The sequence below is a fragment of the Chamaea fasciata genome, unplaced genomic scaffold, assembly GCF_029207755.1.
Source record: "Chamaea fasciata isolate MVZ Bird 193981 ecotype frontalis unplaced genomic scaffold, bChaFas1.0.hap1 SCAF_14, whole genome shotgun sequence".
NCBI classification, from domain to species: Eukaryota; Metazoa; Chordata; class Aves; order Passeriformes; family Sylviidae; genus Chamaea; species Chamaea fasciata.
Window position 1 is genome coordinate 3,747,609 of NW_027094099.1, and position 23,543 is coordinate 3,771,151.

The following is a 23,543-nucleotide window of genomic DNA, read 5'->3' on the forward strand; positions in this document are numbered from 1 at the left end:
ATGACAAGAAACTAATTTTTTTTTAATTTTAAGAGAAATTTAAACTAGCAATATCATCTCTGATGTGGACAGAGTGGTTGAAAACCAGTTAAATAACCTACCCATTTAAGCAAACTACATTAGTGGCGAAAAAAAGGACTATTAGCCTAATTTCACTGTGTAGGAAAATAGAGAAAACACTTCTGGTAATAGTCTGTTTTCTGCCGTAACTACGGTTCTTGGGAATACCTGCCAGGCACCAGAAATGAACAAGAGGGACTTGAAATGAGTAAACACAAAACCGCACATGAGGTAGTATGTATGAAAATAACAGACATGAGAGCCGGAACGGGCCCCACTCGGCGAGCCGGGGCTCGGGGCGGGCGCTGCCCCACCTGACACCCCGGGCACCTGCGCAGGGCAGCGGCCGCGCAGCGCCGCGCCCGGGGCGCTCTCCTGGCCCTGCCGCTCACCTTAACCGAGCGCTGGGAGCTTCCTCAGGAACGCCCCAGGGGTAACCAAACCGCGGCGACCACCACGTGAAGATCCGTGGGTTTCGTATCCCCAGGCACCACGGAATGGCTGCGAGGTGCACACAGGCACAGCCCGCACCTGGCATAGCCCGCACAGTGGGGTCACCGCCCAGATGGTGACCGAGGCCATGGGACACGGCGCTGGGGGCATTTAAGGCCACCGAGGATTGCTGTGGGGAGCCCGGGCCCGCGAGGCCGCCCTCCCGGACCACGCTGGTTTCCCGGGGAGCTGTGCCCTCATTGCTCGCCGGCACCCCGGGGATGCGGGCATGGGGTACCCACAGAAGTGTCTGAAGAGAGGCCTGGGCGGGCGGGAGATGCCTCCGCCATGTCAGAAAAGCACATCACGGAGCCGTCCCCATCACCATCCCCGGCCTCACCTCCGCGACCGTGCGCGGAAAGCTTCAAGCCGGCGCTGCCCCTGGGCCGCCGCCCTCCCGCAGTGCCCGCCCTGGGCGGGCGGCCGCCGCTGGCACCGACCCGCGGCCACGGCCGCCTCACTGTGCGACGAGGGCCCGGGCTTCCCGAGGCCCCGCGGGCGGGCGCTGGCTCCCTCAGCGGGGCGGGAAGGGGCCGATCTCCGTACCGGGACAGGCATGGGGCCCTCACCGCCGATCTCCGTACCGGGACAGGCATGGGGCCTCACCGCCGATCTGCTTACCGGGACAGGCATGGGCCCTCACCGCCGATCTCCTTACCGGGACAGGCATGGGGCCCTCACCGCCGATCTCCGTACCGGGACAGGCATGGGGCCTCACCGCCGATCTCCGTACCGGGACAGGCATGGGGCCTCACCGCCGATCTCCTTACCGGGACAGGCATGGGGCCCTCACCGCCGATCTCCGTACCGGGACAGGCATGGGGCCTCACCGCCGATCCCCTCAGCGAGGTGGGCAGCGGGGCCTCGCCGCTCCCACGCCGGGGATAAGGAAGTGGGGGGCTCCAGCGTGGCCTCGTGCTGCACTAGGTTTGTCCCTGCCCTCCCTTCAATAAAACGAAGCAGTCGTTGAGTAATGCAGCCCTGTCTGCCTAAACAGCACATGTGTAAGAAATAAAAGACAAGTTTCTAAACTCAGTTAAGTATTGTTGTGGTAAAGTGCCTTCTCTCGGTTAAATACTGGTTATCTCGTACCTCTATTGAAAAGTCTTCTCTGTAAAATACCGTTTACCCCATACCTATTGTATTGTAATTGCAAATGCCTATCCTGAATGCTTTCCCTGTTAAATGCTACTTACCTCAGACCCGCTTTCTATAGGACTGTCTCCTTCCCATCGAGTCGCCCCCGGCCCTGCCGCTCCCGGCCGCTCCCGCCGCTTCCCGCATGGCAACCGATGACACCACCCGGCAAGTAAATACAGAAGACTCCCATGGGCCTCGGCACCCGGAGGAAGTGGAATAGATAGAAAACCCCTAAAAACAACGAGCCAGCACAAAACCAAGGACTAAGAGTAACCACTCTGGGTCGGCAGAACCATACAGCAATCAGCGCTGGGTTCCACCTTGTCACCATAAGTGCACAGCACTCGCCCAGACCCCTAGACCACGAGCCCAAAATGACTTTCCAGGGACTTTTTTAAGAATGGAAGGCTTAGCTGTGCCCAGTGCCAAAGCTGAACACCTCCTCCCCTGCGTCGGCCATCGGGAGCAGCGGCGGTAGGCGCAACCCCTCGAGCCTCCCACCTAGAGCTGATCTTAATAAAGGCATTAAAAAGGAATTGGCCTCCTTGCCCTATTCTTTTGTATGGAACTCAATTAATTAATCAAGACCTGGTTTTAAAGGTCTTGATTAATTTTTGTCAAAATAAAGTCCATCCCCACACTTGACACAAGGAGCTGCTCAGCCATTTCCTAGTTTCATGTGCATCTAACCAGTGCTATTCTGGAAATCTACATATGGACAGTACGTAACACACACGTGGTTGCCTTTTGCCTGTGTTTTATTGGTTCAGAGCACAAGTGTGAGGGTTACAAAGTCATTGCAATTTGGGTGTGAGGAAGCTCAGAAGCAGCATTTGGCAGAATTAAGACAGGGATGGAAGTTGTTCAGCCTTGTTGAAGAAATTCTGTCCATCTAGAATACCAGAGCTAGTTAGTTCCTACGTTGCCTGGAGGGGAAAAAAAGAACAAAACAAAAAAAACAAACAAAAAAAAAAAAAAAAGGAAAAAAAGAAAAAAAAGTAAGTAAAAGTAGCACTACAGATTTGCAAACAGCATTAAAATAAATTAGACATTCACCTTTTCTTAAAAAAGAAAACTAATTTGCACTTCACTTGTAGTTAACTGGGTAAGTGAAGCCTGCACTTTTCCACTGCATACAAAAATATGTTGGTGGGTGAGGCAGCACTGAAAGAGAGGATGCAGCAGAAAAGGGCGTCAGCCCTGGACCCAGCTCCTGTCCCAAAGGAAGTGTCACAGGAGCATCATCCCTTTATGCTGTTCTACAAAGGTGTTAAACTAAGTCAGAAAGGTCAATGAGCACAATGGTAGCATTTCCCTGAGAAATCAAAACCTGTTTTGAAGCAAGTCCAGGGATCTGAGAGCCCAGTAGCAAAACAAGGCCTTGGGACACCAGTTAGATCTGTGTGTCCTGGACAGCCTCTGGAGGGGTGGCATAGGCAGAAAAGGTCACGACTGCAGTAAGTCATCTCGGCCACCTACTCAAGGAAGCTATTTAAGATTAACTAAGGTGAAATTCTCAAGACTTAGTGGACGTTCATAGACTTCTTGGTCACTCTGGAGGCAGTACAGTGTATCCAGTAGTGCAGTTTAAGTTACACACATTTTCCACAATTCATTAAACCTGTTAATTCCTCAGATGGGGAAAATACTCATATCCTGCTCAGAGCTTTATTTCAAAAATTGAGCTAACAGTAAGTACCAACTATGTGCTCAGAACTCATGCAGCATTTGTTCACTCCAGCAGCTTCTTGCTAATGTGCTCTGCTGAAGACAGTAAAAAAATTTTGAGGTAACTGCAAAACATCCAAGAGCACAACTTTGCAGTATGTTTTGCATTCCATGCCATGCCATTTCTTTAAACTTCCAGATGGTGAGAACATTATGCAACGTAAAAGCTTCATTTATGTATCTCATCTCTTGCAGATTGGAATCTTTCTAAAGAAAAATCATTGTGAAATCTTATAATCCTGATGACTTTGGTATAGTTGAAGAATTCTTAAGAGCCACTAGTCAATCAATTTGGAAAAAGAATAATTTATGAAAAAGGCAATTTACCAGATTATATACACTGGATACCTTCTGCACGTGCACCAACAAACTTGCCTCTGATCTACAGGTGTGCAGTATTTGTACCATAATTGCTAGTCTGCAACCAAAAATGGGTCCAGAGAGAAGCTGGGAGAAATCACCATTTTTATGTAGTGTAGGTATGTCTGCTATTTCCTTTTAACAAATGCAGAATGCAAATGTACTTAAAATGTCACTAACTAAGAGAACTTAAGGACTTGCTGAGCATCTAAATCCAGTTCACATCTAGGGGATATGTAGGATAATGCTAAAACAGCTGCTCCTAAAGCAGCAAATTTGTCTGCCAGGAGTCTGAAAACAAGCACAATAAAGCAAACCAGGATGAAGAAATAGTAAGGTGTAACAAGGATGGAACTCTAGCTTTGTGTTCCTAAGGGCAGAGACATTACATCCTTTCAGCTAAATACAGCTGATGAGAGGAACACACAGAAAACATACTTTAGAAGCTGTCATCCCCGAGTTTCCTGTTTATTTCTTAGGATGCCTCAACTATTAACATGCTTTTGTCTTTGGTAGATAAAACCCTTCTTTCCTTATGTTTGCTAATTTTTGTACCAGCTGCAAGCTACTGCCAAATCACAATAATCTGGAAGGCAGAAACTATTGCTAATGTAACAGCTAACAAGCATTTGCCAAATCCCTCAATTTGCTCCTCAGTGTTGAGGGACACTGGACAAACAATATTTGCTATATTGATGTAATGATATTTGTGCTCCAGGTAATTTCAGAGTCATACCTTTCACATAATGATTGTTTAAAGCAACAACAAAAATAACGTTAACAGCTTAACTCAGTAGATGATTCTTAATCAAATTGGAAATCGTGTCTCGTTACCTTTACAGGCATTGCTTAGAAGTTACTTTAAAAGCGCATTTCATGACATTGTCTGGAAAAATGGTTTCTTAGGAAACTGAAGGTCATCAAAATAATATACTTCGATTTAACCAATCACTAGGAAATAAAGGATTTTTCTGGATAACTCTAAAGACCACTGAAGTTTAGGAACAAGCAAAGACTGATAAAACCCTTTGTGCTTTATCACTAGTTAAACTAAGCTTTACAGATACAACTCAGCTGGACACCTTTCCACAACAAACAAATCAAAAGTAGAGTGGAAATGCCAACTGTATAAAAACTACATGGAATATTTCATACAAAATACTCCAAAATGCTTTTCATTATGTAACTTTTATTTGAGACACACATTGTAAAAAAGTTCACATGAAATAATAAAACTATTGGACTATGAAGGTTTTCTTAGGAGCTGGGTTTGGGGTTTTTTGTCTATATACATCAATACACATTTAATGATTAGGTTTACAAGTTAACCACATGACAAGTTCACTTTTATCTGCGGGAGCTTTTCACATTACACCTTCATACCAGAGGTAAAATGTGCTTAAAAACACACAGCAGAACACTTCTAATTCAAAATTAAGCATTTTTTCAAGGACTATACTTTTTATTCTGAATTTAGTAGCTATATAGCATTAAAATAATGGTAATTGAAGTTTTATTTGCAAAAATGTTTGTAAGGCCATAGGAATGCACTGAAATAGTTAAATTCACCAAGAACAAGAAAAATCAATGTAAATCCTGCTTTTTTTTTTTTAAGAAAGAAATACAAGTTTTATTTATAAGAGTGAGAATGGTATAAGCAGTTCAATGAACAGAGAAGAAAAAAGACCTATTATTACCTACAGACCAATCCTTAGCAAGTTTAACATTGCAAAAATTCCATTACATTAACAGGTAACCAAACAACAGATGCATTTTCACAAATAACACATTTATGCATTTTACATATTATTGATGGACTTTCAAATCATTATGCTTTCACAATATTTTAATGTGATATGTACATTCAAGACTTCTTTATTCTCTTGTGAAAATGATCCACGTAATTCACTTAACTTCAGCAGACTAGTGTGGGAAAGTCACAATGGGAAATATTTTCTGTAAAAAGAACTACAGGTCTGAAAAGTCAATCAGCATTTTTGAGACTCCCCCAAAGAGAAAAGTGAGCTGCATTAAGTTTCAAGAGTGGTTTAAGCTTTAGCAATATCATAACTCCCAGATAAGTCCCTAACATATTCTATACACACTCAACAAAAAATTCTTGTGCATGTTTTGCTGAGCACAGACTGAAAGCTAAAATTGCAAAGCACTGAGACCGGTTTGTTTTTCATTTGGCTTTTTAAAAAAACCATTTAGAAAAATATCGGTCAAGATATAGTGCACAGGCATGGGGCTGAGGGGAAGTTCTCCTAAAACTCCAAAGCATAAGCAGCATTTTTGTTTTATTGAAATCCACCAAAAAATGTCTGCTTTCTTGAAAGATTAATGGCAATTTCTAGAAGAAAACAGAAATACATTTGTCGCTAAATGAATAAGTATATGACTTTCATTCTAATGGGCACTAGAGTACTAACTAGTTGACTGAGGTATAGTTAAGAGTCCTTCAAAACTTAAGATTATATAGTCTTGAGCAAAGGAACAACAGAGACTGCACAAAACAATCATAGTGATATTAGAAAAGCCTGTAATACCCAGTATCTGATGCATAGGCAGAACACACCATTATCATCACCCGCTTGTCTAGAGGAAACCATACCTAAAATATCCCAGTAAAACATACAGCTGATTTGCATGCTAAGATACAGCACATTTTTCCACGTCTGACAAGGCAGACTGTACACAGAAAGGTCTCTACTGACCAAAAGTTAGCACACTGATAAAGTGCAGCCACTCAGCCATTTAATACTGCTGGAGAAGTGGGGTGGGGGCAAAAACATAGAGAAAGAAATCTTCGTTTTACCTTATCCATAAGATCACATGAAATTAGAATTCTTCAGTTTCAGCAGATGACAACAAAATTGCATTAAAATTTTCTACAAATAGAAAAAGATGAACTGTACACGAACAATAAGCAAAGTGAAATATTTACTGCAGTACTTTCTCATGCATAAAGTGAATTTCCTATGGTCTTACCTCACATTTATGTACAGTTTAGCACAGCTAAATGTAAGAAAATAGCAAGTTTTTTCTCCCTCCCACCCTCCCCCATACAGAGCAGGTACCCCAATTCGCTGCTGCTTCAAGAAGCACTTCATAGACTCTACTACTTACAGGCTCTTTCAAAGGGAAGTTCATGGAGACTAATATTGAATGAACATTTAACCACACAGTGAAGACAGGAAAAACAATACAAAGCATTCTGTAAACAGTGCCAAACACAGAACATGTCAGTTTTGGTTTGCAGACAACCCCTGAGATAAAAATCAAAGTATTACGACACCAAATAAATCAGAGGTAAATTACTGAAAATAAACAACATTCATAATTGGTGTCACAACACTTTCTGTATAGAAGCACTTTTTTTAACCATACAGAAAACATAACTGCTTTAGCCTGTCCAAGAAAAACGTCAAGGGTAGACAACAGAGCAGTTAGGGTTGCTTTGTTTTTTCACCAAACCTTGTTGCCATGAAGGTTTCTCTGTTCTAGTGCAGCAACAGCAGTTTATGAGATCCACCATCTAGTTACAAGAACTACTTCTTTTAAACTACATGTGGGGACAGGCTGATAACCACCTAAAACTTTATGCAACCAGCTACTACTAAGGTTAAACCTTTTTAAATCAAAAGCTTTACATCTAACACTATCGGCCTGTTCGCTTTCAAACTATTTCAAACAGACCCAGAGATGACAAATTCAGTACCTGACACAACAAAATGGTTATCTGTGGTAACAACTAACTCACTGTTTACAACTCCAGACAACGAAGTGAAGCAAAAGCAAGCACGTCAGATGTTTCCTTTGACAATGACAGAACACACCCATCCCCTAACAGCAAACATGCTGGACACAAACTTGTAGTTAAAGCTTACGATGGTCCACGTTTGGCACACCAACACAACTAAAGCACCTGTTTTAATTGCTCACTGAGGAAATTTTTCAGAAGACAATAAAAAAGTAGTAGACCAAAGACTATGTTATACAATGCTCAGTTGAGTAAAAAAGGCAACTATGTTTCACCTCTGCTTTTAACAGTCAAGGTCACTGTACCAGTTTTGGATGAAAAAACAACTGTTCGAGCAGACCAAAGACACACATTCAGCATTAACTGCATAACTAGGAGTACATTATAGCCCTAGTGTGAGGCTTCCTTAGTGCCAATGCTTACAGACGTTAACGAACTATCCTTAGAATTAAGAGTAGAAATGGAAGTCACCTTTAGAAGCAGTCGTTTCTGAACAAGTGAATCCACAAAGAGGTTACTCAAAACTCATGCATTCAGCTCCCACAAGCCACTTAAGTGATAGTGACGAGGCCAATTTGTGGTGATATCAAATCCAGAGTGTACTTCCTCATCAGAAACAAAAAAAGGAGCAGACAGTCTGAGCTAACAAAGGGAAGTTAAGTGAGGAAAGACACTATGTTTATTCAAATAACTGAAAGGTGCATCTGTGAATCAGACAGTGACTGGCAATTCAGAACAACTTTGCTAAGTCTGGTAAAGAAAGAAAAGCAACATACTACATTCAGAATAGAAGCCATAGCTTCTGCATAAACAGATTTGTGCATCTGAGAGACAAAATCTGTACAAATTGTTAAATGCCAATTGTTTCAGTAATTCTCATCACTAGAGCAACAACATCCATACTGCATGGCCATGAGTATACAGCATAGAAAATAATGGAAATGAGACAATTTTTCCCCTGGCTCTTCTGCTTGAAAATAAATTTGTTTAAAAAGAGAAAGAAAACTGCACAAATCTGTTAAGAATCTTACTTACAAGTCAAACTGTGCAAATACAAATGTAAGATTGTGCTGTAACAGGCAGTAAGAGGCCAATATGGATGTGCAAAGTTAAAAGAAACATAGCAGCTTTTGCAACAGGCAATAAAACAAAAAGTAAAAAAGGAAAACAAGTTAAATCTTGCATTTGTGTCTCCACTTCATAGCTTCCATATCTGAGAAAGAAGAGCCTGACAGGTCAATAGGCTTAGTGAGCAAAATCCACTTGGTTTTTGTGTATCGCAGTCTACGTTCAATGGAGCTCTCAGCAGCAGCTTGGTGGTATTATTTCTGAGGCTTTGTGACCCTGTGCTTTCAAAGAAGCAGAAAAGGTTCTAAGTGTGCTGCAGTCTTATCATTAGAAGTTCATCAAAGTAGCGTGCATCGAAAGAAGCTGCTCTTCTTAGATCGATTTTCTGTTATTTTTACCGGCCCACCTGCCCCCGATGAACTGTTGTCATTCTGAAAGAGAAAAAGAGTGTCACCATCACAAAATGCAGAAAATAGTATCTCTACCTTTCCTAGTCACTCTCCCCACTTCCTCTGCTTGCTAGGCAACAACCAGAGCAGAGATATGATGCAACTTGAGCTCCTCAGTTAATCACTTGGTAAAAAATCCCGAACATTTACGTAACAAATCCAGATCTCAAGAATTAGTTGGAGAGGAGACTACATAATAAAACACGGATCACACTATTGCATTTTGGAACAACACATCAGTTTCAGGCTGCCCAAGGTTAATGTTCATGCAAAATAATGAATAGTTATGCACTGATGTGTAATAAAGTATGATAAATCACTCTTTCCTCAAATTTGATCTAGTAACAAATGTAATCCCCAGGAGTTTTTTAGGTAGGGCTACTACTCAGTATTAAGGTAGCTGTCCTCTCACTGTATCTAGTTCATATGTTAATTAGGAATACAAACCATTTTTCTGTTGAGCTTTGTCATAATGTCTCGTGCAAGTGTGAAAAACGCCTGGTGAGGAGTGGAAATAAAGAGAAAACAAACAAGAGTTAGTCACAAGACACATTAAGGACATGATAAACTTGGAATAGCCAGACACATTAACAATACAGTGTTCTGCAGCCACTAGAAGCACTTTGAGTTGCAAGACCCTCTATGTACAATATCTGTATATTTAAAACTTCAGTAAACATGCTTTAAAAGAAAAGACTATTTATTTTTAGTCTCCATCTTGCCAATTGTTGAAGCAAGTGAACAGACCTTCCCATTGCATACTTCTGGGGGGAGAAAGAAAAATCAGCTGAAGACAAGGCTGCATGTACTAATCCTGTTTTTATTTCCCCTCCCAAGCTGAGCTGTGCATCACAATTAGGAACCCAGAGAGGTTTGAGAAGAGCAAGCCTGGGAATTCACATTAAGGTTAGCTTGCTTTCTGTCCTCCAAAAGCTTTATTCCTGGACTATCTATAAGGCTATTTAAGCTTCCAGTATATCTATTAAAAACAAAACAAAAATCATGAATAAGTACTCTGGCAAATCTCGGTGTCCCAGATTTCAATGTATGAAGGAACAAAGAAACTCCTGTAGTAGGAAAATTCTGCAATTCTCCAGGAGCGGGAAAAAGCAAGGCTTTATTTAGGCTATCTGGAGACCCTAATAACCTAAGGACAGTTCCAGAATGTAAGAAATACAAACACTTCCCCTCTCATTGTGTTTGGAATATAGCCAAAGACAGGCACTCACTTAATGTAAATAAATCACAAGAAATTAATTCACTTCTGATCCCAAGAACATCACAATTGTGTAATTCCCTGCAAGTGAAGTATTTGGTGGGAAGTAAACTAAATCATTAGCGATTGCCAAACGCCTACACCAGCTGCCTTTTTAAATGCTTTCTTCACTATTCACATGACAATTTAAAAAAATATTCAGAGAGCCAAACATTCTGGAGTAAGCACAAACTCCTGTTGTGCAACTCATGACATGCAGGGGTTAAAATGAAACTGCCACGTCATGACAGAGCAAGTCAACCCTCTAGAGGAACTTGGGTATCCACTCTGATATTGACTCCTCATGGTCCCACTTCCAGTGTCTGCTTTAAGAATCACAAGGACACTGAAAATCAGGTCAAGGAACTCCAGGTGCAGCATGATGCAGATCCCTCCATTTGAACTCTATCCTGTGTAACAATCACCACCCCTCACCAGAAAAAAAAAATGCCTGGTTGGCACAACATCCCTTTTGTTATTTTAAAAGTAACAATGCCTTCAGTTTCTAGTTGATTTGTTAGATACATGAGCTGAATTAAGTAGGTGTTTGCAGGAGTTTTAAAGGATATCCCATTGAAAGACTTAAATTATTAGGTATAAGGACAACACAAGTCTACATTGTTGGATGAATAAACCTTAATTTAAATGGAATTTCTTTTTTTTTGTGCACACTTCTCATACAGCTCAGATCCTCCCCCCACCCTCCCTGAGATGACACGAGTGATTTATAGTAAGATAGACTGGACTTGAGCCACTCTTCCTTCTGACTCCATTTCCTTATGCTCTCAAAGAGATCTTGTGGGTTTAGCACAACATTTATTTGCAGGAAAACAGATTATAAATCTATAAATAGCATTGTGAGTCTTCTTCCTCCTCTAACATGAGCTTATGACTGGTGTTCCAGGTTAACACACAAATTTTCAGCCTCATCTGCACAGCATGTATTTAGTAGTAACCTGAAGGCTCTGTGTCACAGTAGCATGTTATCCTGAAAGTAAAGAATCCCATTTCCTGCACAAGGCACTGTTCTAAAATTACACCTATTGCTTGTCCAAAAGGACTTGAAATTTAACTAGCAAAGCACAGACATCTAAAGCAACTGTTTGCTACAGTAATAATAAACCACTCTGTTAACATCCATTTTTAAAACAATTCCAGACACTACCAGAAAACCAGGAACAGTTGGATCATAGCAGCAGACCCAGGAACACAGCTGGGCCCAGGTCAGGTGAGAAAGCCCAGCAAATCACGGAGCATACCTCCACAGAGGTAACTCAAGAAACACCTAAGTGTAGCACCCATCTCTTACCTCTTCCACGTTTATGCTGGATTTTGCACTTGTCTCCAAAAATTTGATTCCGTAATCAATTGCTAACTGGAAGAGAGGTTAAAGTTTTTCAGTGATTTTGAAGTTCCTTTGTAAAAGGAATGTTTCACACATAGATTCACAATAGCTTCATAATAGAAGAGACACTGCATGCTACAACAAGCTTTAAAAACCAAACTAAGAAAGCTTCACTTCTATTTTCTCTTTCAAGAACATTGAAGACAATTAGACAAAGTATTAGAACTCATCATACCCTCACAGAAAGTCAAAACAAAACAACAACAACAAAAAGACATTAATTTCTCACCAAAATACTTATTTAGGCTCTAAAAGAACATTAATGTAGAATCTTTACTGACAGGGATTGTTAAGTGCTAAGTTAAGTGCTATTTAAAAGCAAAAAAACCCCAAACCTGGCATCCTTTATATGTAGGTTACTGAAACAAGAGATCTGAGACCCATTCTCTCTCATATGCCTAAAACACACCAAACATCCAGAAGCTAGAATCCTACAAGAATGAGACTTCTAAATAGGGTGAGTTACCAAATCTTACCTTCTCCCCTTTTTCTTTGGAGACTTGTCTTTTTTCATTCATATCACATTTGTTACCCAAGATCATTCTTTCTACATCTGAAGAGGCATGCTGGAAGAAGAAAAAATAATCTCTCAGGAACAAAGTGCATCACTGTTGAAAAGAAATTTGTGTGTCAAACTCCTCCACAACAAACTATTTTATTTTAGAGACATTATCTAATGTGAAAGCATTACTGAGAGAGGCTGACTCTTGAAACAAGCAAATAAAATATTAAAGTAGGCTGGAATAAATACCCCTAGATTACATTTGCCCACGTACTGTAATAGATCAAACACGTGCCATGAGCTCTGTAGCAGGCTGCACACATGCACAGGCATTTGGCTATTCAGGAAAAGTGACAGTACACACTTTACTTGTAAGTGGCCATATATTGGAACAGCCATGTGCATGGCCATATATTGTTGGCTACTGCAATGGAAGGGAGTAATTACTTGATTTCTATTTGTCCCAGGGAAATCATAAAATGGAACAAAGCACTTACCTCCTCTATGTTCCTTATCCAATTTTTTATGTTGTCAAAAGACTTCTCATTTGTGATGTCATACACCAGCATAATTCCCTAAATAGAGTTAGGAAAATCTAGTTAGATGAGCTAGTACTATTGGCTGGCTTTTGATGTATGCTGTAGTTTTAATTATAGTTCCAAAAAAATTAGGATTATAGGCGAAAAAAATAGGATTATAGGTGAATACATCTCTTCCCAAGGCATTATGCCATGGCTTGGAATTTACCCAAAACATTACTATTTAACATTTTTTGCCACTGTTAGAGGTCAAACACACCACCTTTACAAAGCTTTTAATTATTAGCCTATAGTCAGGGCAAGTTTAAAAATTCTACTACACCAGCAACCAGGATCTATGGTTAAAGTCATGTTTAGATGCAGCAGCTTTAAGTAGTCCAGGACATCAAATCTGTCAGCTCTAGTGTCTCCTGGGGCTTTCCCAGAAGCTTTAGCTCTTTTCAACAGCTCTGTACATATACTGGCATGGGATCTCAACAGTTAGCAAAACATGGGAAACCACAGAGCCACTGCATTAGGGACAGATTGCAAGGTTCACCTCCATTTCCTAAGGCCTCTCAAATCATTCCTCATAGTACAAACAGAAGTCCTTGGCCATGGACTTGGGAGAAGATCAGGTCACTGCCAAAGCCTTTTTAAGCATTGGAGAGCTCAAATACAGAGCCACAACCATTATTATTTCTCCCTGTGTTCTGAAACAGTGGAGTTATTTGGACCCACAGTCTATGAATGTCAGAGATCTGTTCGTACAAAGCAGCAAGAACCTAAAACAGCAGCACAGGGAATAACCACCAAGTCAAAATTAAAGTATTTCCAACATAAAATATCTCAAATCATAGCATTAAGAGCCATTACAAGCGTTGTACCAAAAGGGTGCAGGCTCTAAGTCAATCATTTGACTTCAGGTCACTCTCAGTGGAGGAAAATGTAACAGTAAGTGTTGCAGGTGGTTGTATTTCTAGCCCAGAGTTTCCATTCTCTACTGGCTGAAGGAAAAGCAATTCAGTGAAACACATTTTTAATATTAAAATAATTCATTATCCACTTTTGAAACACTTCAAATGTTTAAAGGGTTTGACTGCATTTTAAAAAATGCTAACCGATCTGATTAAAGCTTGGTAACTTATTTTATTAAAATCTGCAGAGATTTTAATTATATTAAAAAAGACAATAGGGCTGGAAGTTTCATTACAAAAAACAGGCCTAGACCTAGTACCAGCACACTTAAAAAATGGAAAAACAAACTAACACTACACCCCCAACCAAACCACAAATTTTATTCCCCACATCTCAAGCCACAATTATCCAGTCCTCCAGTGGAAGACTTACACGACACAAACTCAGGAAGAGCAAACCAGTTCTACTAGATGTGTTTAGGTTTTTTGAGGTGTGAGCACTCACCATGGCTCCTCTGTAGTAAGCTGTTGTGATTGTGCGGAATCTCTCCTGGCCTGCTGTATCCCTACAATTCAGTGAAAAAAAGGATTTATTTTACACTCATCTGTACTTAGACATGTCTTATTAAAGAGAGTAACAATGCATTGATACTTGTTCATTAGGAAAAACACACCTCTGGCTGTTTGCACAAGTTCCTTCAGCCCTCAGCAGTTTGCTCCCTCCCAAACTAGCCTCCTTACATCAGCAGTTAGAGCAGCACCAGAAACATGGCACAAAACCACCCCAGTTTTTATGCAAGCAATAAAACTCAGCACTACACAGCCTGCTCTCCAGCAATTATTAAAAAAAAAAAAAAGAGCTCTGATCTGAAAAGTCCTGTCTTAAACAGAAGTTAAAAGACACAGCAATAAAATATTTCAGGATAGTGCACTGTCACATACAGTTTGCTGCTAAGGTCAGCCACTATTCCTCAGGGTGCTGGTGTTTTGTCCTGGGTGACTTGAAAGCAGTACCTGTCTGTGAGTGAACCAGCAGACCCAAGTGTTTGGATAGCAGCCACACCTCAGGAGAGCTGAGGGCTGACAAAACCCAGCTTTTTTTAACCTATATTACAGACTGAAAATTTTATCAGCTACCTCTGGCACTGCACCTCCTTAGTCACAGGGATTTTGACTCAGGAGATTCAGTTTCTACTAAGCCACCATGCAAGGAATGGAAGCATTATCACTCACCTGTGCCTTGGTGTTTCAAAGTACCAAAAGAGATTACATTTTATTGGCTTGCATGTTTTAGCTTACAGCTATTGAGTTAATATTTCTCCTCCACACGGAAAAGCTAAAAGTACATTTAAGATTACAGCTTTTGATAAAATAGAAAATTGCTGTAATGCTTGCATGTGAACAGGCTATTTCCAGTGCTACTGAAGCAGAACCACCCCAACAGCAAGTCAGAAGAAAGCATAAACCTTATGGACAGTCAATGAATAAAAGGTATGAAACTTCTAGTACCCTGAAGCTCAAAAGCTATGAAGCATTCTTTTTCAAAGTGAATTCAAATCACTGAAAACCTGAATTACTTCGGAATACTTACCATATTTGTAGCTTGATTTTCTTTCCATCTAATTCTATTGTTCTGATTTTAAAGTCGATTCCTGCCAGAGAAAGAGATACTCCTAAGTTCTGCAGTTAATGAAAAGGAAGTGTTCAGTTTCCTTTTGGCAATTTGGTAAGAGCAAACTTAGTCAAAAGAACAAATCTGAAGCTGCCATTTCTTCCACACACTTGCAAGTGCTGAGAATGCACAAAGGTTTTCAGCTGCATCCAACATGGCAAGGATAAATTATCCTGCACAATGAAAGCAGGCCAAACTCAGACTCACGACTAGTTAGTCAAGATCATTAGAGGAAGACTTGATCACCACCTCCTTCCATTTTACATCAATAAGGTCACTAGTATGAATGTGTATTTCTCCTGAACATCTGACTAGCCCCTGCAGTTTAAGTCAATTCCCTGATAGCTCTGACTCAGTCAAAAATACATCCTGTGACCCCTTAGTTCCTTTTCAAAGCCAGCATCTACTTTTGAAAATTGGTCTTTGATGCAATCGAATCAGACATCACAGTAAATGGTAATACAACACAGCGGATATAAAACTCCTTTTCCAAGAACACTCATTTGGGAGCAATTAAGATTTTCTAGGAAGCTCCAAAGAGTACCAAGAAAACACTTCTCCCTTTTCCATTTTATATTTCCGCATGGTACCCATCAGTTCTCAGACTGACTTTGAAAACAAATTTCAGATTTTAAACTATATGTTTTAAAAAGACTGAAAAAAAAATCAGAAGGGCTTAATAATGTTTTTTTAAGGTTTAGAGGGGTGAAATGGATTTCCAAAAAGACTAGCCTTAATCCTAACTACTTTAACTTTTGGATCTCTATATCTGTATTACAACACAGGTCAAACTGAGACTGCTCAAGCCTCATTACTACATGACTGCCAGATTTTTCAATCTTGTGACAGTACCCCCTAAATTAATTGGTATGGAAATGAATGGCCCACTTTTTCTTCACTGCATCTTAAATAGTTACTTGATATTCAGTTGTAGTTTCTAAAAGATGAGGGTGAGCTAGAAGAAATTAAATAAACTTTCTTAAGATGTAATTTAACAGACAATTATCAAGAGTATCTTAACTGGAAAAATGCTGTTTCTAGCTTTAAGAATTCATCCATCCATTAAACAGGAAGCGGTGGGAGTTTTTACTACACCACAGCAGAAACTGAAGATGAAATATCAATGTTCATTAGGTTTTGAATGGCATTCTTCTCACATGCAATATTACCATTTAAATATACTGAAAATAACGAGTTTCGGCCACTTAATGTGCCATGGATACATAGTTCAGCTCATTAGTTACAATACAAATTATAAGCAAAAATATCACATCAGCACTTAAACAGCATACGAAATTAATTTCATTAATTTAACATGCTATGTTCACTAGTACAATTGCAATTTCACAAGATTCACTGGTAGATTTACAAGGGAAATGATACTCCCATTAATTCACACTCTTCTAAAAATGACATGAGAATTATATGCACTTTCTAAAAATCCCTATTCTTTGTAATGTAAGTTCAACAAGTGTTTCCATTTTACACTGGAGAGGATACTGCCTCCCTTGGAAAGATTTTTCTCCTAACAAAGTGCAATCACAGCTGCTGAAATCACAGATAATTGTATTCAGGTCTGAAAACAAATAACCTTTGCTCTGAATAGATTTTGTTTTGGCCTCAAAGGTTAAAAAGCACAAATACAGATTTCTCTGGAAAGAGCATTTTATCATGGCAACAGCAAACTGAATCAGTTTTAAAAGTTCATTTGTGTATGGGCCTGAAGCTTTAGGAAACAACTATCAGGAAAACTAGATTCAGAAAGAGAATTCTGCCTGTACCATGAACTGCTGAAGCTAAGACACATCAGTGACAGCCAGTAGAGCTTTCTGAGAAGGACTCCTGACTGCAGCACAAGCTTCCCATGTGCACCAGTCCAGGTCCTGCACAGACTGGTTTCTTGTGGTTACTCATTTCCCTTGCAGCACTGAAATGATTTATACAACCACTCCTTTGATGACTTCTGAAAGTCAGGACCTGCACAAAAAGTATCTTGTCAGAACTTAAGATTTCTAGTGTGAACTTCACCAAAATTCTCGAAGATTCATTTCAAAGCTAAAGGAAGAATATAAAGGGAAAGGCCGTAAGTACCTCTGCAACTGTAACTCTTTGGAGGTTAAAATAAACTAGAAACTGATGTTTCTTTTGCTCTTTCACTTCAGCATGAGGAAGTGGTGAGCTGCACACATTCAGAGCAAGCCTGGTGACATGTGCTGCCACTTCCGCCCAAGTGCTCTTGCATGGCTAAGCAGAACCCACAATCTGGTTACAGCTACATCGAAATTACGCCACGTAAAACACTCCAACAACTACAGCATTTCAACAGTAATAATTCTTGACAGAAGATTCCTGTTGTTAATCCCTTCTTCTTTTGCACAGTCATACACTGGGGTACAAAAGTTCGAAAAGTTACTTAGGTCAAATAAAGAGGAGTCAATTGTGAATTAAAGTTTGACTGCAAAAGATCATGCAGCGTGCAGTTTTAAAATGCAACATGAAATGCTGTTCTTCCAGTAGGGAGAAAAAGCCCAGAAACATGTGGATGTCCATCTAAAGTTAAGTTTTAAAAGCTTATAGAAAACACAGACCCAGATTAATTCTTAAGAGTGCAAATGCTAACAGGATAATTATCTTTAACTGCTGAAGTGGAGTTGTCACATGAAAGTCTGACATACTGGCGCCCACCCAGCATGTCAGTAAATTACATCAGAGCTCTACAGAAGCATTTGTTGCAGGAATCACGACCTGCATTCTGCAAGGATAGAACCCAGAATGTGCAATTTGAACTGCACATTAGTTAGGGCTGTAATTGCTTGCATTTCCCTTGCAGCATGGGGTAAAAGTAGCTGAGAGCTTATTGTTCTTCAAAATCCTTTCCAGATCCTTGCTAACTATAGGCCAGGGATGCACCCTCTCTCTTCACTTTACTGAAGAGTATTGGCTTCCATAGCTTCCAACAAAACTCTGTCTAAGAATACACTGGGCAGCATTGTTAGCGCCACACGAAGGCTCTCCCAGAAAAACATAGGAGCTGTAGGTTGCTGTGTCTACCACACCTTGTACTGCAAAGCTAATAAAATTCAGGGCATGCCTGGTCAGTGACACACAGCCAAATGCCACAGGTCAGGGGGACTGGCCTCTTTAGGTTGAAGTCAAGAAGTCATGCCCATCTCATATCCCAAAGCTCTTCTGCCACTACCTCTTCCCTTACTCCACTTCCCAGCTATGTTTCTTCTTATTCCAACACCCCTGGGCAGATTTCACCCATAATTAAGCCGCAGTGCAATAATTTTAAAGAGACATTGTGAAATATTAGAAAGAGCTCACACAATACTAGAATAGCAAACATCCAGGACTGCCCAACAGCACATATGGAGCAGCTCCTTTTCCAGCTCTAGTACCAAGTGGTTTTCTACCATGAACTAAAGTTCATAAACAGACCAGCCTGACGCAATTCTTACAGGAATGTAGGGACAAACTGAGCAGGAAGGCTGAAAAAGTTCATTTTGTTACTTTAGTTTTTAGAACAGTAGCTTACTCTCAGGGCATCACTGTTACTCTTTTGTTCTCCCCTCACCATGATTTTAACCCTGTAGCCATCAGAGCCAATAACTCAGGTTTTTTATGCTACAGTTATCTGTTCCAGCTAAGACTCCACTATAGCTTTTCCCCACATAGTACCACTGCTTGGACAGATTGTCTTGTTTCTTCTTTTCAACAAAATTGCTGTTGCAGAAAATGCTACAGCACAAAGAAACCAAACCGAAGTATTCTGATTGGAGCCAGTAAGATGTTCCAATTGTACCAGAAAATAACTCCTGAAGGTAAAGGTTTCTTGGGACCTCAGTCTGCTCAGCAAAATGCTTCTGGGAAGGGTCAAGTTCTTGAAGTTTTCTACAAGCAGTAAAAGGCAGACAGAAAAGACACTTACACAAATTAGTGTAAAAAACCCCAAACTGAAACAAAAAATCCTGCCACTATATTTGCTAGTGGGCAAATATTAGAATTCTTAATCTTTACCTTTATTACCCAATTCACCAGCATTTTAAGTTAAGTTTTTCTTGTGGCTCAACACTAGTTTGCAGCAGCAGGACCTTATGTGTGCAGCTGCAGCAAGAGATCAGACAGGAAATCAGCACCATTCAGGATGTAAATAAACATCAATCTCTGATAGCATACACTAGCCTGTATATCTAGCCCAGAAGAGCATTGCTCCGTCTCTGACAAATCAATACTCCATTTATTTTTGAAGTATTCAATGTACTGGCATTTTAATTTGTTTACCTTTTGGTTTCATTTAATATATAAGCCAAAGAAATTTTAAGAAGCCAGTGGCATAAAAACTGGCAAACAAGCTGAGACAAAATGAATACCAGATTTGCTGGCTAGAACAATCTTCTTTTAGTGTCATCTATCAAAGAACATAAAAAAATGCACCACAGTTTATTAAAACAAAAAGGGAACTGTTTTGCATGACCTGCATATAATAAACACCCCACCCTCTTAAAGAAGCTGTCTTCCTATCTGTCTAAATCTCACCTTACTCCTTCGAAGTAAGAAAGGAAAATGAAATGGAAATAAAACGTTTTCTTTTAAAATGGGATTCCATGATAAGCAGAGCTTTGTGGCACTCACCACCACTGTACATAGACCCCAAAAAAAAGGATGGGGGAAGGAGTCAAGGTACAAAGTCTCATTACCCTTTTAAGCAGATCAGCATGGGAAGAATGGGAATGTATGCATTAAATTTCAAGCAAGGCTTGATCCAACTTTACAGCATTAGTCCTTTCTAGCCTACTTGGTTTATATGTGAGGTCGTAGGGTTTTGATTTTTTTCAATGGGCTGAGCTAGAAAAAGAGAACATCTTACAAATTCTTTACCTCAAGACATGGAAGAGTCTTAAGATACACAAAAAGAAAAGAAAATGTCTTCTGCAGTCATTTGGGTTAAGTGAATTAAAAGCAACTCTGAACCAACCAAGCAGATTTGTAACCTACCTTCAAAAACAAAAACAAAAAAACAAACAAACAAAAAAACCCAACAAAAAACAAAAAGGAAGTGAGAAGAGGCACATAACTGAAAATCAATATGCTTCAGCCTGTTCGTTGAATCCTGAGAGAGAATTACTCAGATAATACCTCTCCCTATAGGCTGTGCATCTTGCCAACAGCAAGCGGTGAAGCTGCACAGAAGAGCTGGGAAACAGCTCCTATGGCACAGCTGCTACAGCTGCTGCTGTCCCGCGCATCCTTCCAAGGGTGCCCTGGAGTCTGAGAGCACCAGCACAAGCCTGTCACCCCTGAGACACTGCAGCTGTTCCAGCATCATCTGCTGCCAGCACATTTATCTCACACTCTGAGGGGTTGTGGGCTTGGAGGGCCCATCACACACCTCTGCCACCACCAGGTGACACACACCTGATACCAGCACTGATCACACATGAGCTGTGTGAGGACACACACAGGAACAGAGCTCAACAGTTTCATCATCTTCCATGGACAGACCTACAGATCAGTACTCCAGAAACGTGTTCTTTTCCTATATATCCAACAGCTAAGGGATAGCAATTTGTTCCCACAGATTTTCCCCATTTCCCAGCAAGCTTACCAAAAGATTACTCGGGGTATTTTTTTGTTTTGGTTTCTGGTTTTTGTTTTGTTTGGTTTTGTTCTCAGAAGGAAGTATTGCAGGGTTTGGATTAAATACACAATTATTTTTTCATGTGGTTTTCAAGAGAAAATTTTCTTGTGCTACATCAGTATACTGTCTTAATCTACAAAGGTAGATAAAAGAAGCTTCAGAAATTTGCTTTTCAATTAATCCTCCTAGAATAATTATAGTAAAAAAAAATGACAAAGTAGGAGTCAAGATCACTGTAAAAGCCAGCATAGAGAACCCTTGCAACATAGCAGTGAGACGTGCAGCCTCATACAAAAGAACAAAGTTTAATAATTTTGAACTTGAACGTTTAGCTTTAGTCCCTTGTAACATCTGCAAAGAATTTTCAGATGATCTCAGCAATGCCTTATATCAGTATGTAAATTAAAGAGGCAGTAGTCTTTTATTGCACGCATTCAAAAGTACAGCAGACTAACATGAAACACCACACCAGGGTAAAGGTCAACATTTTTTCAAAAGCTGTAAAAAAAAATTATTTTCAAATGAAACACAAGTGCAACCACTTTTAGTTACTCTTTCACAATTTAAAGGGACAAACTGTATTCCATTCTTTCTGGGCAGCCCACAAGAACCCACAACACACCAGTAACCTCGAGTGGGCTGAATAGGCTCCTTCAGGTTAACTGGCCTTTCTTCATCTAACTCTTAACCCACACAAAGAACCCAATACCAGTGTTCCACACAACAAGGCACAGAGTAATGTCTTACACCTTGGAAATTATTAATACAGAAAGGTTCTGAAAGTCTAGACACTGGCAAAACAAATATATACAAATGGCTAAAGTAGATAAGGCAATAAAGAATGGGGCTGCCGTGTACATGTGTAACAAAAGGCAGTTTCCTCGAGACTTAGGACCAAGATCAGCTCAATGCTCAGGGTGCCAAGCAAACTGCCAGTTCCTCCAGCACGTGTCCCCTCAGCAGTGGCACAATTGCCACCCTAAGCTTCCTTTCTTAAGATAAGCTACTTGCTACTTATGAGAGAACAGGGGATTCAGAATACAACCTATAATCAACAGAATTAGTCCAACCTTTGAAACATCCATGTTTTCGACAGCTCAGTAGCCTACAGTGTGATCTGATTACCACACCAAGATCTGAATCCAGTGCTCTTCAGCCACTTGTTCACACCAGTGCCCCTGCGAGTTCTGCCACCACAACTGTGCACTGCAGTGCTTCAGTGTGGACACTGCAACATCCAGAGCACTGAAACTCTCCTTTCAGTTTTGAATTCAATTTACAGACTGCTTTGAGCAACCTTTGAAACGCATGATTTTAAATACCAAAAATACTCAATATAAAATTCAAGACTACAAAACAACATAACACTAGAAACTTAATACTACTTGACGAGTGAAGTTATCAACTGTCACAGGAGTCCAACTTTAAAAGGTCTGAGTCCCTGCAGACTGTATTTTAGAGCTTACAATCTACATACTACGGAAGTGCAGAGAAATTAACTTATTCTATTTTGAATGTAAGATAAGCTACACTTGATGGTAACTCAATTTCATCCAAAATAATTTTTAAATAGATTAAAATTCTACTATTGACACAGGCAGCAAAGTTTGTTTATTTTAAAGATTATTTATAGGCTGTCTGTCTCTAAGAGGAATGCATTAACTTAGTCAAGCCAATATGCAACTGGAGAGCAACAAACATTAAAACTGGCCAACAGACTTGAACTGAGGCTATAATTTCACAGCTGAAACTGGGGGAGACACTGCCAGGACCAGGTGTCACAACCAAATCCTTTTTTCCTTTGAACTCACTCATCTGTGTGAGTTCCGTAATTCAGCTTCCCATTAACATCGTCATCTGTAATAAGAACTGATGGCATAACCTCGCACTCCCAGCCAGATCTCTCCTCCTGTGAGTAGCAGGGCACACACTCTGCTGCACCAGGCATTGAATTGAAGCCCTAGCTAACAGAGACCCAGAGGTAACCCATAATTAGCCTGCCAGCAGCTCCAGTGCGGATCCTGGAGCAGGCTGTCACCCAACCAGCTGCAGCTCCATGGCAGTGCAGGAATTGCTCTCTATGTCACACTCCAGCCAGGGCCAGGTATGGAAGAGAAAGAGCTGCAGTGACCTCCCAGGGTCCCAATCCCACACTCAACTTGTAATGCAGCTGTGGGAGACTTGCACATCTCTCATCCACTTTGAAGCTCTTCTTTCCCTCAGGTCTCCAGGATGTAGGAGCTTTCTACAACATGAAAAAACCCCTCTGCCATGTGCTTTAACGAGTATGAACACCAGATTTCCCTATCTAGAAGGTGGCTTATGAATACAAAAATTTGATTCTTCTTTCAGGAGTCTAGTGCTTAATACAAGATGACATGTGATTGGTCTTTACTGAAAGCATAAATTAATAGGTAAGACAAAAAAAAGTCCAAAAAAACCCCAACCCCAAAGTGGAACCCCCAAGAACAGGAAAAAATTATCCCAAATATCTTGCCTGTAAATTATCTATGTAGGTGTAGAAAACATAGGAAATTATGCCTTTAGCCAAAATAACTCTAACTGAATATTGC

At 40.4% G+C, this 23,543-nt stretch overlaps 1 protein-coding gene across 2 annotated transcripts in view; it reads right to left on the reverse strand.

The window, feature by feature from the left end:
* Positions 1-2,434: 2,434 nt before the first annotated feature.
* Positions 2,435-23,543, reverse strand: part of RAB8B (RAB8B, member RAS oncogene family) — a 29,257-nt gene continuing 8,148 nt past the window's right edge. Inside the window, exons 2-10 of one of the 2 annotated variants that reach the window (XM_066196361.1) lie at positions 15,249-15,309; positions 14,163-14,223; positions 12,720-12,797; positions 12,197-12,286; positions 11,625-11,690; positions 9,508-9,558; positions 9,018-9,042; positions 6,599-6,671; positions 2,435-2,618 (exon numbers count right to left, since the gene is read on the reverse strand). In XM_066196361.1, the coding sequence (XP_066052458.1) occupies positions 6,622-6,671; positions 9,018-9,042; positions 9,508-9,558; positions 11,625-11,690; positions 12,197-12,286; positions 12,720-12,797; positions 14,163-14,223; positions 15,249-15,309 (482 nt within the window). In that variant the 3' untranslated portion in view covers positions 2,435-2,618; positions 6,599-6,621. The other variant, XM_066196362.1, reaches the window with a different exon arrangement.